A 16,071-nucleotide genomic window follows, 5' to 3' on the forward strand; every position below is an offset into this window, starting at 1 on the left:
AAAAATTAAAGCTATCAAGAAATTTCTTTAATAGAATTTTCTACATTATTGATATATCAAGTAGCATTTGATTGTGGATTCAAAAATAGAAATAAAATATATATATGTTGACGTGTTAGTTTTTGTAAACGGGCAGTTTCCATGGTTACCGCATATGCCAACTGTCAAAATTACCACGCTTTCTTAAGAAATATCAGTGTTATAGTAAATGTCTTGTCAAATATAAAACATGTTGTAATAAGAATTTCTTTTTCTTTTGATGTTATATTAAGTAAATGATACTGAATATTTTTTTAAAACATATATAGGGCCATATTATTTTTTCACTCGACTAACATACCCGAACAGTAAGCAAGTATTCAGAAATTTACAAAGAAAATAATGAAATTCTGAACATTTCTTGGATATTAATTCTGTTTTTTTATTCAACACTTTTATATATCATTTTAAACTTCTTTGCCCAGTTGTCTGCCAGTAATCAAGTCGCGACGCACTTTTGTCACTATACCACAAGTGGGTGGGGTAACGCGCGCAGAATTATCATCAATGCTCTCGAAATAATGCTTGGAGAAATCCTTTATGTGATGTTGTCTAAACGTCATTCCTATCCTTTTGAACCAACCTCCTTTTGAACATTTAGAAATATCTATTCTGTATTATTTACACATTATTTGCTTATAGCCGAAATTTAAACACTTATCCGAATACTATTCAACTTGACCTTCATTTGAAGATCTTTTTGGAAGCGCATCACGATGCGCACAAAACACTACCGAAAACGTCTTTAAAGTTTAAGTAGTGTTTAGAAGTAGTTGTAAAATGAAACACTGATAGTACAGACTGGAGAATTGGCAACTTTCTTAATTGAGCAGGACGAATTTATATAATAATTGTTTGGTTTAAAGTTAAAATAAATATCTACTATCAGGTATATTTATTTATACCAACAATTTGTTAAATTGCATGCAGACAGGAAAAGTAGAAAAAAAGTGCGCCGGAGCCGGCATAACAACTGTATATCGCTGAAGCTTGGACCATGGATTTAAAGCAGGTGGGATTTTTTCTTTTATGTAGTAGTCCAGTGGTAGGACGCGCGCTTAGGGATCGAAAGGTCCCGGGTTCGAATCCCACCAGAGGCACTGCTAATTTCCTTGAACAAGAAATTTACCTGCGATTGCTTCACTTCACCCAGGTGTAAATGGGTACCTGCGAGGGTGGTATAATTCCGTTGCGCCAAGTGTCGGCTGCACTAAGCGGAGTTAAAAGACTCCCCAGGGAGATTGATAGATAGATACCAGTAGCCCGATGACCAGGGGTAATAGCTGTAAAGTCGGTGCATGAACGTGCGTAAGCATGAAACTTAGACTATAAAATGCAATTACTTTTTTTTACTTATAGCATTGCACATCAATTAGCTTAAGACTTTCTGAAAAACTACCTGAATTTATCATTTTTATATTTGCATAGGCTATTCATTTGCTTGAGACTTAGCGACCGATTTAACTGTCATTTTAACTTTACCGGCATCACTGTTGTTAGCCCAACAAATTGTGCGCTTTAAGGCTTTTTTGTATATTCGGTGGTCGCCCAGACAGACATCTATGAAATATCAGATAATAAAATCGGTCTGTCTTGCCGTCGAAATAATGAGACTACACTGTTGTTAGATTAAATCGTTTTAAAGCGGTTTAAGTCGGTAAAAATCTTTCATAACTAATGATTTGAAAGAGTAGATCGTCGTTACCACCGCAATAGCACAGTCGGTTTATTGATTACCTTATAAATGAGAGGTCTATGATTCGATTCCTAATGTTGCTATCTTTTTAGACCACTCTTTCTTTATTTTTGCAACATATTTTAATAGAAATGGCCGAGTGCTTGCAATATAGTTCACACGGATACGCAGCAACTTATGATAGGAACACTAAGTGTCTCGATTTTTATTGTGTTTATGCAATTGAAATGATATCAAACTGATTTTAATTCGAATAAATTTCACATATTAATTCTTTAACAATTAATGTTATTCTAAAAGAGAATAGACTTTACCAAAAATAAGTACAAAACTATGAAAACAAAACGAACAGCATAAAAACAACCATAACTTCAATAATGTTGAAAATATAAATTAGAAAAAAAACACGGACATACGAGGTCTCGATCTTACAACACGTATTTATTCCATTGCGCTATAACACTCAGTGAAATTATTTCACAGACATAAATGTCTCAAATCTATCGCAGATTAATACATGTACAATAGCGCAAAAAGTTGATAAGTGGGAGGACCAAAAATATACGTCATGATAAGACTGCCCACCATTTAAAGGGCGTATATAGACGTAAAAATAGCTTAGCAAAATCAGGTTTAAATTGTCACTTTTTTTCTGAAGATAGTTTGGTGATAAAAACATTATACACAAGTAAACTTTAAACTGGTGGCGTTTATTTATGTTTGATCCTGAATTGTTATTTATTTGTTCCCTAACCGAAATGGAATATAGGTCCATCCTTCGTCCGTCCGGACACTTGTCTGTCCATCCGTACGGACTTCCGTTTTCATTCTGTACATACTTGTATTTGTAAGTAGAAAATTGCCAATGGGATGTAAATAGGTAGCTTATGGAGTTTAGAGATTGTTGTCGTCCCCTAAACTTTAACATTGATCACACCATTTAAAGTTCTTAGTATATTGCTTCATACTTGGCTGCAACAACCCTTGCGACAAGATCTTTAAGTAGACCAGACTAAACTTGACCTTCATTCATAAATGACCTTGATCTTCAAGGTCAAATGTCTGAAGTTTTTGTGTGTGTTTTTTGTTTGTTTGTTTTGTTGTAACTGACTATATATAACTTTGTTATAAATGAATGGATTGATTTCACAATAAGATAATAAGATACAATGTTCTACAGGATAGGACCTTTATGTATATCAAAATATTAAGTTGACCTTGGCCCATGTTGTATAATTTAGGTATGATATTGACCTTTAAATGACTTTGTCCGACAAATGATAGAATTTTGCTTATATTTTCTAAACTTTGTCATTATTTATTAAAAGGATTCCATTTTTTATGAAAAGGATTCATACTTGGACAAAACAACAAGTGTGGAAGAACAGATCTATTAATATCAAAAGAGGAAAAACATTAATTGTCTTTTTATTTATTTTTCTTTTTTTTTAAGATTTGTTTAAACCTTTTTTTTGCTTTAAATCTAAACTTTAAAAGTATTCAAAATTTAAATCGATCAACAAATGTCTAAATTCTGAGTCAGCAAGGCGGCTAAAACAGTTTTATGGAAAACGCATGCTAACATTTTGTAGAAAATGACACAGCGGCATATTCTTTTAAGTGTTTATCAATTATTGACCTGTCTTGTGTGTTGGTAAGTTTATATATCCCCACATTTGGACCATTTCCATTCAGCAACTTGTTCAGAAGACACTTCAACTTGTCTTATAAATACCGAGAGACAATATTCAGCTTATGGTTGTGATGGTGTGACAATAAGAATTTAACGTTGTTCTACTTTTAGCCTAAAAAACAATAAGTTAAATATTGTACCAAATAAGTCTGCATCCGCGTGTAATTTCTCCATATTTATGTCTGAAATGAGATCATTTTAAAATAAAAATAATGTAAAAGACTATAAACATAAAAATATGTGACTGCTAGACACCGTTACCCTTTACATTTTGCTTTTGTTAATTTCGCTAAAAGCAGCAGAGTTGATAACTGACCACTCTAATACAAATAAAGGGAAGTCTATATTTTGTTCTGATTTTGATACATAAAATGCATTTTGGGTTTGATCAACAAATACGGAACAATGTATCGCCAATTTAACAAAAAAAGTATTCAATTTGCAGAAAAAGCAAATACTGCTCTCAAACCAGACATATTTAGCTTCACACATTAGTTTACTTTGTAAATTAAATTGAAACAGGTTTAGCTTTAGAGACTTCAGTGAACATCAAAATAAAAGTGACATATAAAGTTATGAAAGCCAGTTCTCTCAGTTTAACAAAGAGGAATATGAGTATATATGAAGATGTATGTAAACAGATAGAATAAAGTCCCTATGTCTATGCACATTTACTAGACCAAAAAAATGTTAGATAGGTAGAATTCATAAAGATGTCTCTTTATACGAAGTTAAGTTGTAATATGTTATTTAGTATTGGAATGAGTGACAGACTAAATATATTTTAATCTTAAGTTAAATTAATTAACCATTCATTACATACAATAAAAAATAAAAAGTTATCGTTTAATCGCCTTTCATTACGGCAGTAATCAACACAAATATAGTTTATTCCTTTTCCCTATATATCTAATACTATCTAAACTAACTACAGGTGAAATCGCTAAATCAAAAGTCAGTGTAAATATGATAAATTGAAAAGAATTCATGAAAACAAATATTTTAATCATCATTATATCTTTGCACTCAAAGCATACTTGCTGCTTTTTAAAAATTGCGTGAAATTGAAGGTTTTTTGACGCTATGTAAGATTAAATTTGATTGGCTAAATAATTTTGGATTCCAGCCCTGACAGATAAATTTTGTAGAAAGCTGGAAGCCAAGCTTCGATTAAATTTTTGGATGGATTCGGAGTTTTAGGTTGTTTCTCAGTAAAATCCTAACGTAATACCGGCTCGCCATGGAAGGCCGGCATAAGTTGAAACATTACCTTGTGTGAACTTGACGTATTTTTTACCTTTTCATTTTCGTTTTCGATGTTTTGAGGGGCTATGTTCGGTGAACGCTATCCAACTGTGATAAGGCTACAATTCTTAATAGGCAAAATACATTCGTCTTTTCACATGATAATATTTTATTTATTTAGATCGGATCATCTAATCACGCTAAAGATAATTGTTGTTTGTATTATTATGTTTATATTATAAGTCTTATAAAAATTTTATTTCAGAAACATATTTTATATAAAACATAATTGTATAATAAATACACATTTTTGGAAATTTAGATTTTCATCACAGCGATAGGGATAGTTGCACTAATAAGACACAATGAGGCGGCACAGCCTTTCTGGGAGGGAGACGATCCAGCACGTATAAGACAAGAGACAGGTTACAATAGGGATATTGTACGAGACAGAAACCCGGTACTATATGTCGAGAACAACGGTGGTGCAGAGGGACAAGTAATTTCACTCCGACATGTATATCGTGGACGAGTAGTTAATCTTAGATATGAAAATCGTAACAGATTCCTAAGACAAAACCGGCATTCTGAAGGTACTTTATACATATCACTTAGGTCACAAATGTAAAGCTCCAGATAGGAAAGAATATTTCAAGAAAAGCAAACAAGATAAAAAATTTACTTATATCTTAAGAATCTTAAAAAATTCAAGATTCGAGTAATACCTTGCATGTTGTCTGCGATTAATGACTTCTTTGTATAATTCATCACCATATTTATCCTGCGTGAATAACGCAGCAAATTTTATGTTTGCACATTTTGACCTCTCTTGGCAATTAACTTGGATTGTATGTGCGTTTACTTTCTTTGGTCACTTTACAATATATTTCACCTTTAGATAAATTCTAAGATTTTCGTGAAAATTAAAAAAAAAATCTTAATTTTTTGAGCATGTGCATTAAAATAATTTTAAAGACACATACTTCATAATTCTACGGTCTATTAATTACCCATGAATTTACGTATTCAAAGACTACATTTGTAATTTATTTCTGAATATTTAAAAAAAAACAACACTTGAGACTTGTTTTGAGAATTTTAGATTTATATTTACTGCAATACATACACTATGAATAACTGACACCAACTTGTTTAACAGTATTGCTGCAGAATCAAGAAATAACTCTACAATATAGATTGAGACAGCAACTTCCAGATGAACTTAAGTGTACGAAGTGTACGATAAATATCCGCGATGCCGTTATCAGAGAATGTGGACACTTAATAATGTGCCGACATTGCCTTGTTCGACTCGATCACTGTCCGAGATGCTGGAGAAGAATCCTGGCATGGAATGTAGTTTCATGGTTTTAACTGCCTTATTTACAAACGTCACAAAATTGACACTGTAACTTAAACTTGATGTTCTGAATTATGTATTTCTTTAAAACAAGTTTGATTTTCACACAAATAAAGATTATTGGTACATTTAAGATCTTTATTTCTCTCCATATATTCTTATTTTGCAAATTTTTCAATCATATATTTGTATTTGTTTTTTATTTGTCATGATGCCTACTTTTATTCCATAAACAAGTTATTGTCCAGTATTGTTTTATGGACAGTTCTCTAGTGTAAATACATGTATTTCAGATCTCTACATTTGTTTTACTTCTTTTAAATAACAGTTTCATAATTTGTTGTTATAAAAGAAGAGAAAATAACTTTTTAGTCAAGTGGTAACAATATATTTTACTCTATTTGACAATAAATGCGCACTATGCCCCAGAAATGAAAACCTTTTTCCTACATTAGAAATGACTAAGAAGGGTATGATAAAGTTTATACAATGGTTTTAGAGTATGTCAGATGCTTATTACTAAAAGAATACAAGGTTAAGTGAAATTATTTATAGGAGGCAAAATGTAAAGAAAGTACAATTCTGGCAAAATATTAAATAACAATAATCGCACTAATTTCAAAAAAAGTAACAGATACAAAAGATAGTTTTGGTAAATGCCCAATGAGTATTCTTTTTGCAACTATAACATAACAACACACATTTACAGCTTTAAATAGGGAAGAAAAAAATAAAAATAAATAAAAAATAAAATCATTCCATTCTGGGGCATAACTAACCTTTAAACAAATAATCCTTGGCAAGGACAATCATTTTGAATGAGATAGATTATTAATAAGTTATATATATATTTATTATAGATAACGTATGCTGGGCTAGGACAATCATCATTTTTTCACACATGAATTTAGTTAGGGGAGTTGTATAATTATATTTTTGGGGATTCAAGCATACGAACAAGAGCTATATCAATTTTCAAAGACTGGTACTTACATGTGCCATAATTTCTCTTGTGATTTTTGTATATATTTTTCTACATTCTCGTATTTTGCAAGATGCTAAATCATAAAGACCGTTTCAGTTAAGTAACCTAATCTTATTTCACTTTTGCGTCCAGTATTTTTTCTGAGCAGAAATACCTATACTTGCAAAATTGAATTTAGTAAGGAGAGTGTGAATGGGTTTCGAACATATAGAATTCATAAAATGATTTGCAATGCTCGATACTTACATTGTGCCTTAATTATTAGTTATGTACAAATGTGTATATAATTTGATTGTAATTATTCTCATTTTCTCTAATATCTTCTTTATATTTTGTATGTGTTTATGCGGCCATATTAACAGGAATGATCATGTAATGACCCTGCACAATTGTTATACAGTGTGTTTGTCTTAAATACAAATTTCACATAAATGGCAGTAAAAGAAGCCCTCAGGTGAGCGATCCAGGGCCAACATGACCCTTTTGTTTTAATGTCTTACGCCATTTTTACAATTTGTATTTCAGTTTTTTAATATTATGTATCACAAAATTTTAATAGGCTGTATCATAATATCATATCATGTTTATGTCTTTCATGATTTTAATAAATAATATTTAAATATAATACCATGTCACATCCAATTGTAATAATTTGCTATTACATATCATATAATTATCATTATGTCTGTTTGTTATCATTAGGTAGTCTATATAAAGGCAGCTGGTCTGATTATATCAAACTATTTTGTATTAATTGTACTTCCACATTCAGATTTTTTTTGGACATATTTATTTTTTTCTGTTTTGATAAATCTTGCAGAAAATACATAATTTACATAATTAAGTTTGTTGAATAAATATTGACAACAAAATGCATATAAAACAATTAATATACATCTTTTTTTATTTTCGTATAGACAATGTAACTCAAATGAGAACTTCTTTTTCAAAATTCAGTTTACCAGGGCTCAGACGGTAATATTTTTAATAGCAGACTAGCTATTATGTTTGTTGTTGTTTTTTTTTTAAATCTTATTATGTATTAAAATTTGCCAAAGATGATAATATCAAACGTCATTGGATGGGGACTGATTAAAATAATTCAAAACAATAAAACGGCAAGTATTCATAAGTGTTCATAATCATTTGGTGACCAATGAAATCGCTCCAATTTTCGAAACAAAACTGCCCTTCTTAAACTAAGTTTGTCATATGAGTTTGTAACGAAGTGCACATGTGTAAACTGAATGTAATAGCCACGCCTATTTCCATGGGGAATTATAGAAAACCCCAGATATTTTGCTTATTTTGAACTTATCTTTTAAATAATCACAAATAAGATGATTATGTCATTATTATTGCATACAGTTAGGCACATTTTGAAAGGTAAACCCCTTCTTGATAGAATGAAATATGGCTCCCGAAAACTCAACTCCACCCTTCGTATATAGTCTGATTTTATTGACCTGTCAATTTTGAATACATTATAGCACTTCATTTAAATTTCGATTTCTTTTCGGTTCTGTCCCGTTTAGTTTACGAGAATTAATATGGAGTAAAAATAACTAATGTTTTGAAAAGTCACACCAGCTTAATGCATAGGCCATTGTCAAATCCGCGGATAGGCAGAGACGGGTTAGAGTGATTTTTTAATATATGACTAATATAGGTATGTAGTTCGATCCCTACTTTTGCCGTTATTTTTAAGGCCTATCTTTTTCTTTTATTTTTGGGCAGAATATTTTCTGAAAATTACGAGTGCTTCCAATTATTATGAATATGAATATATGAATCAACTAAGAAATATTGTCTCTCAATTTGTATTGTGTTTTACGCCATTTGAAATGACATTTTTCTAATTTTTTAATCCGAAATTCATTATAAATTTTAAATTCTGAAAGCATGTTATTTAAAGGAATTTAATCGCTAAACATATTTAATCAAAACGAGCAACATAACAAGCAAATAAGTAGTTCCGATAATGTTGAAAAATAGTTATAAGAAGAAGAAGCAGGAAAAAAAAGCAAAAAAAAAAAAAACATTGGAGGTACGCGGTCTCGATCTCACAACAGTTAGGACACTTAGAAATCATTAACCTGTAGCTTACCCTATTCTGCTATACCGCTCAGTGTAATTGCTCCATAGGCACAAATTATATTTAATCAAATCTTACTGAGTACATCTCACGGAAAATACCGAAAATCTTTCGAAGATTAATATATTGTGTGCATTGACCGTGTAATTAGTATGGAATTGACAGGTTAATAAAACCAAACAATAGTTTTTATTAAGTGAGCATTTTAACCCACGGTCGCTCCCTACGGTCACTTTCTTTTGGGTTCTTAATTGTTAAAATTTCACTTAATAAACACTAACATATACTAAGTAATTCCGCTCTTAACGCTCACGATGTGACCTGATTTTATTCATAAATGTAAACAGACCGACCACGTGATCAATATCAACAATCACAACCAATAAGATTAAATACTCGAGCTCGGTGGGGCGTAGCACAGAGTAGAAATAGTTAACTAACATTAGCATGTGAAAACTTCGTTAATTTTATCAATGCTTTGTATATAAGTCGGTTCAGCTGAAACTGAAACGAATTGTCGATTTGTAAATCTTTATTTAAATTCAATTTATTTAAGCTACATTTTAATTATATATTATGTTGATCATATTGAAAAACAAGCATGAAAAATCATTTATAAATCTTAATTTTATTTCAATTTATTTTAGCTACATTTTAATTACATATTATGTTTATCATATTGAAAAACAAGCATGGAAAATCATTTTTAAATCTTAATTTAATTTCAATTTATTTTAGTATATTTTAATTACATATTATGTTGATCATATTAAAAAAAAGAAGGATGGAAAAACATTTGTAAATCTTAATTTAATTTCAATTTATTTTAGCTACATTTTAATTACATATTATGTTTAACATATTAAAAAACAAAGATAGAAAATCATTTGTAAATCCTAATTTAATTTCAATTTATTTTAGCTACATTTTAACTACATATTATGTTTAACATATTAAAAAAAAGAAGGATGGAAAAACATTTGTAAGTCTTAATTTAATTTCAATTTATTTTAGTATATTTTAATCATATATTATGTTTAACATATTGAAAAACAAAAATAGAAAATCATTTGTAAATCTTAATTTAATTTCAATTTATTTTAGCTACATTTTAATTACATATTATGTTTTGGTTTAAACATATTTATTCAAGCTCGATTGCGAAACAAGTTCTTGCTGCTTATATTAATCACATTTGAGCCGCTTCCTGGAACCATCCGGCATTGGTGTCATATGTAACATGGTCGTGATCCGATTAGGGCTCGAAACCCATGATCTCTGGGTTGAGAGGCAGACACATTATGTTTAACATATTAAAAAAAAGAAGGATGGAAAACCATTTGTAAGTCTAGATAATAAATTAAGCTTAATTTAATTTCAATTTATTTTAGTATATTTTAATTACATATTATGTTTATCAAATTGAAAAACAAAGATAGAAAATCATTTGTAAATCTTAATTTAATTTCAATTCATTTTAGTATATTTTAATTACATATTATGTTTAACATATTGAAAAACAAAAATAGAAAATCATTTGTAAATCTTAATTTAATTTCAATTTATTTTAGCTACATTTTAATTACATATTATGTTTAACATATTAAAAAAAAGAAGGATGGAAAACCATTTGTAAGTCTAGATAATTAATTAAGCTTAATTTAATTTCAATTTATTTTAGTATATTTTAATTACATATTATGTTTATCAAATTGAAAAACAAAGATAGAAAATCATTTGTAAATCTTAATTTAATTTCAATTTATTTTAGCTACATTTTAATTACATAATATGATAAACATGAATTTTCTATATGGTGGACTGCTCATATTTTACTATCCATTTCGTTTAAGTCCCAGCTAATATATAACATAGCTGACAGACATTTATATTGAAAAAGTATTTGACATAAAACATCACGTTACGAAGAAATGTGAATATTACGCTGGGATTGTGAAAAATGTATGGCCGAATCGTGGAACTTTATAGCGAAATAGAACAACCCGGTTAGTAAGAGGGCAAACGTACTTTATAGTAGATCAATCGTAAAGAAATGACCGAGAACATAATGCTGCTGAACAATTATCTTTGAACCCTCATCATAAATAATTGCAGGATCGTATTAGCGAAACATCTTAAAAGGGTAACATATAAATCCTATACAAAAGTTTGAAAGAAAACTAAATCACAGGATAATTTCTTTTCATATTGATCTCCACCAAATAAATAAATATACAAATAAACAAATAAAATATATATAAAATAACACAGTAGCTCAAAAATTATATGTATAACTGAGAACTAAATAAAAATATGTTGTACGTAAGGTAACTTTATAAATCATGGCGTTACCACTACAGGTAAAGATGGAACAGGCATGGAAGCAGTGAACCATATCTACAGTCTTTGCATTGTTCGAAGCGAGAAGTTTGAAACTTTCATTTTGGTCGAGTCTATTTATCTTTCCTCTAATTATTATAAGTAGTAGTTTTTGTATTATTCATTTTTTATTTATTTTTTTTAATTTTGAGGGGATGGTATTTTGTAACATTTATTATATCATGTAATGCTCGCTTTGCTTCATCAAACAAATTTCCATACGGATGTATGTTGCCCCTGCCTATGCGTGGGGTTTGCATATTCATTGTTTATAATTTTATTATTATTATTAATTTGCTTGGCGAGAGCACAGGGCAGGTAAGTTAACGTGGGTTGAATATTTATCTTTTTTCTCAAAGAGTTGCCGATTGGAACGTGCGATTTGATATATAGCAATTCAAAAACATCTGTTGTTTCTTTATTTCATTTTTTTCAGGTAAGGAAGCTGTTTGAATTCCAGTTCAATATTTCTCATTCAAAGAGTTATCTAAGTTACCGAAAATAGTTTGTTTTTTCATATTGTATATACCTCTTTAGATTCTTTTATGATTAACTTCTATGGCAGCCGCTATATTGTTTCTCGAAATGACTTTGAAATTAGATGGTTATTTATTATTCAATATTGCTATATGAACATTTGCTATTCGTTCATCGAGCAAGACGCCTTTACATTTTATATTCAGCCAGTACATTATCTCACTGGACGAGAACCATTGAATTTGATTCTAACAGCTATATATTACTATTATAAGAAATAATTTAGACAATATCAGGTGTTATATTGACGAATAGCATATTTCAAACAAATATAAGATCTGAATATATCTCTAAATATACTTACAAAATTCAGATAGTTACACGTTCCAGTGTTCAAATGTTTGTAAAACTAAACAAAAGTATCTTCAAAAAAAAAAAAAGATACTCGGCCGAAGTAAAACTGGTTAGTAACGTTAATAACTTATGTATGTTAATTCCTATTTTTTCATGCGAAGTCACATAGCATAGCAGAGTAATTTCTTGTAAGGTTATTAATCTTGAAAAACGGATAATTTAACATGCATGTGATTCTTAACGAACATGTCGTGTTTCGGAAGGTTAACATCTACGCAGTCAGTGGGCAATTATTTTTTTCATAAATACTTGATTCATATGAAAAATATATATAATTATAAACATTATATCAATTACACAAATCATTAATAATATACATATGTAATATATTAGCTACTTATTGGACACCATTAACTTAGGGTTCTGATATTATTCTCGATATTTTGGGAAAACAAAATTAAACTCAGACCTTGTGTAAAATAAACTCAGAAAGTTGATACGTAAAATAAACTTTAAAACGGCGGCTCACGACAAAAAGTAATGAGATCTGAATGCAGTATTAAATATTTTTTTAATGGAGGAAAAATTGTTAAACATAACTTACATATCTGAGTAATTCAACTAGAAAGTGAAAGAACAATCCTTTACATTTTATTTATAATGGCAAGAAATATTTTCAAAACTGTCTTAGAATGACAAGTGCTATCATTGAATTTTACTTTTGAATGGCCAATGATATTCTCATATTTCATGTTGTAACTTTAAAATGACCAATGAAAACCCTTCTAAATTCAATTTTTCCTTGTAAATTTACAGGGAGACAAACCGATTCTGACAGACCTTCGACGGGGAAAAAACATAACATTTCATACGAGTCGTAGTTCTAATTGATGGATAAATAACTGATAAAGCCAATTCTGAAATTTTAAAAATGGTTTAAATATGCATTTCTCAAAAATATCACAATCTTATTTTAAGCTGTCAAAAGTTTGCCCGTTTGTTAAAAATTTAAACTTGCAGGAATGGTTTTTAAATATAAACGATGTCATACTGGAAAGTTTTAAAAAATATAAATTGTCCATACAAGTATTCTGATTAGTTCAGACCTAAAAAGATATGATTTTTAATGGATGATTAAAGACATTATATGAACAAATGGATGTAGAAATATTTTGTATACTAAAATCAGGTAAATGATAATATTTACAAGAGTAACCCATTGAATAGGCAATTCCTCTTGATAAATACTTGGATGAAAATCAAATTTGACATGAGCTCCATTATGTAAATTTTAATGATAATTAGAATTTCTGAAACAATACTAAGCAAGTCAAACGTATAGGCGGGGCAACATGCAATCGTATGCAAATATGTTTGAGCATTACATTTTGGGATAACGTTCATCCTAAAAATAGTTCGAATAATGTTTTATCCGTATTTTCTAAACTTTAGTGAGCCAGCAATAAATGTACGCAAACTGTATCATTAAAAGTTAAGTAAATATTAACCCATATATAAATTATATAATCAATAGTACAAATTATCTTCCCCTCATAATATAAAGAATGATTATACTAAATGAAAAAATGAATAATAATAATAATATAATAATAATAATAATATAAATAATGATAATGAATGATAATTGATGATGATGATATGATGATGATGTATGATGATGAATAAAACTCACCAAAATAAAGAAGACTGTAGGGTAGTTCCATGTTTTAACGTGTAGAAGCAAAACCATAATATACAAAGATGGCCTACAAACATAAAAATATTCTTTGTTAATGTTATTTTATCATAAATTTATATTTGTCAAGAGTGTCTGTCGTAGAATTTATGCATCAAAAAATTATGAGTGCTTATAAAATAACTTTCTTCTCTAAAAAAAATTGTAACAGTTTAAAACAGATTTTACTTGCTCGTTATTGTTTTTACTGTTGTTTTTTTTCATTTTTGTCAAATATTGTTAAATATAAGAAGACAAATATTATTCATGTTATTTAATTTATCTTTTTATTTATATTTTTATTTACGTATATTAAATATATGTGTGTCCATAGCGGTAAGAAATGATCTTGTATTGGGTTTTCATTCTAACATTTGCATATCTCTTATATGTAACCCACTTGAAACATAAATTTTTCATTAATACAAATGATCTTGAAAAACAAGACGACTCACCTGTATCTATTAATAATGACGGTTAAAAGAAAATGTGTGTAGGCAACTGTTTGTGATTTCATTTCTGTAAGATTGATTTACAATCAAATATGTTGGTCTTCTTTCAAACGAAGTTCATTATGTACTATACTTATATTGAAATGAAAGAAGTATCTAAAAATATTTTTCTGACATTGACAAGCTCATTTTTCTTATCCAGATGATTTGTGATAAACTTAGATTATGTATATTTAACTTTTCGTTCAAAGATCGAATCAATTTTGTTTCAGTCCCCAGCTCGTGTGCTAACTTAATCGACAAATAAACAGGGCATTGATGAAATGAGCGAGTTTTCACATATCGATATTATAAGTTTCTGTGCTTCACATATTTTAACGACAGTAAGGATGACTGTATAATTGAACTATTTTTACTCTGTGCTACGCCCCACCCTATAAAATATCATATGACTCCGCCTCGGATCTTGATCACGTGGCCATGTTTTACTACGTTTGTGAATGAAATAGTTTTGTTTGTTAGATTGGTTTTACGTCACACCGACACAGTTAAGGTTCATAGGCGACGGTTGAGGAAGATATGAATGAAATAGTTAACCAACAAACCGGGTCGCATCATGCATGGTAAGCGTAGAATATGGCATGAAGCGAAAAACAAGAATAAAAATGCATATACAAGTTGTTAATTGGATTTTAATCGACATAATTTAATTCTGTTCTATTTACGGTGTTATTTAGTATGCGTAAAGAGGGGCGTCACTTATGAATACTAACCGATTTATTGTTTGAAATCACGCCCAATGACCTTTGACATTATTATCTCAAAATACAATTTAAAGTGCGGAGCCTGGCGCATAGATATCAACAACATAGAAGGTGAAAATAACATTGACTTAAAACAATTCTTAAGAGAGAGCATTTCTTTCACGCTTTCAAGACGATTTTTTAAGTTATTCTATGGAACGCCATGACTGTCTTATCCTATCAATGTTTTTGCTATCTTGTGAAATGATGATTTTATTTTGTCATTTAAGTATATTAACATGTGCAATTTAGATGATATCTTGTCTAATGACAATGCTGACTTGTTCAAACAGCATGTTAACTTGTCAAATAATCCTCATGACATGTGCAGACAACATGTTAACTTGTCAAACTATCATGATGACTTGTGCAAACGACATGTTAACTTGTCAAAATTTCATGATGACATGTGCAAACAGCTTGTTAACTTGTGAAAGTATCGTGATGACATGCTTATAATACCTTAACAAGTTAACATGTGTTTTAGCCAAGTCATCACGATTCTTTGACAAATTAACATGTTGTCTGCACAAGTCATCATGAGAATTTGACAAGTGAACATGGCATTTGCACAAGTCATCATGATACATTGACAAGTTAGGATGGAGTTTGCACAAGTCATCACGATACCTTGACATGTTAGCATGCTGTTTGCACATGTCATCATGCAATTTTGACAAGTTTACATGGCGCTTTCACAAGTCACCATGATACTTGGACAAGTTAGCATGTTGTGTGCACATGTTATCACGATGATT

The 16,071-nt window shown here is 29.7% G+C and overlaps 1 protein-coding gene across 1 annotated transcript; it reads left to right on the plus strand.

Annotated features, from left to right (window-relative positions):
- The first annotated feature begins 1,036 nt into the window (after positions 1-1,036).
- Positions 1,037-6,481, plus strand: LOC132713990 (E3 ubiquitin-protein ligase rnf8-like). Its single transcript, XM_060696729.1, has 3 exons — positions 1,037-1,051; positions 4,996-5,266; positions 5,833-6,481. Exons 1-3 carry the CDS (start codon positions 1,037-1,039, stop codon positions 6,045-6,047), a joined length of 501 nt encoding a protein of 166 aa, XP_060552712.1. The 3' UTR covers positions 6,048-6,481.
- The last annotated feature ends 9,590 nt before the right edge of the window (positions 6,482-16,071 follow it).

Source organism: Ruditapes philippinarum, unplaced genomic scaffold (assembly GCF_026571515.1).
Source record: "Ruditapes philippinarum isolate M1 unplaced genomic scaffold, ASM2657151v2 ctg11768_1_1_1_1, whole genome shotgun sequence".
Lineage (NCBI taxonomy): Eukaryota > Metazoa > Mollusca > Bivalvia > Venerida > Veneridae > Ruditapes > Ruditapes philippinarum.

What these genes read in the sequence shown, in the direction of transcription:
- LOC132713990 (XM_060696729.1), top strand. An exon ending in ACAAAACCGGCATTCTGAAG is followed by an intron (nt 5,267 to 5,832) that starts GTACTTTATACA and finishes CTTGTTTAACAG; the next exon opens with TATTGCTGCAGAATCAAGAA.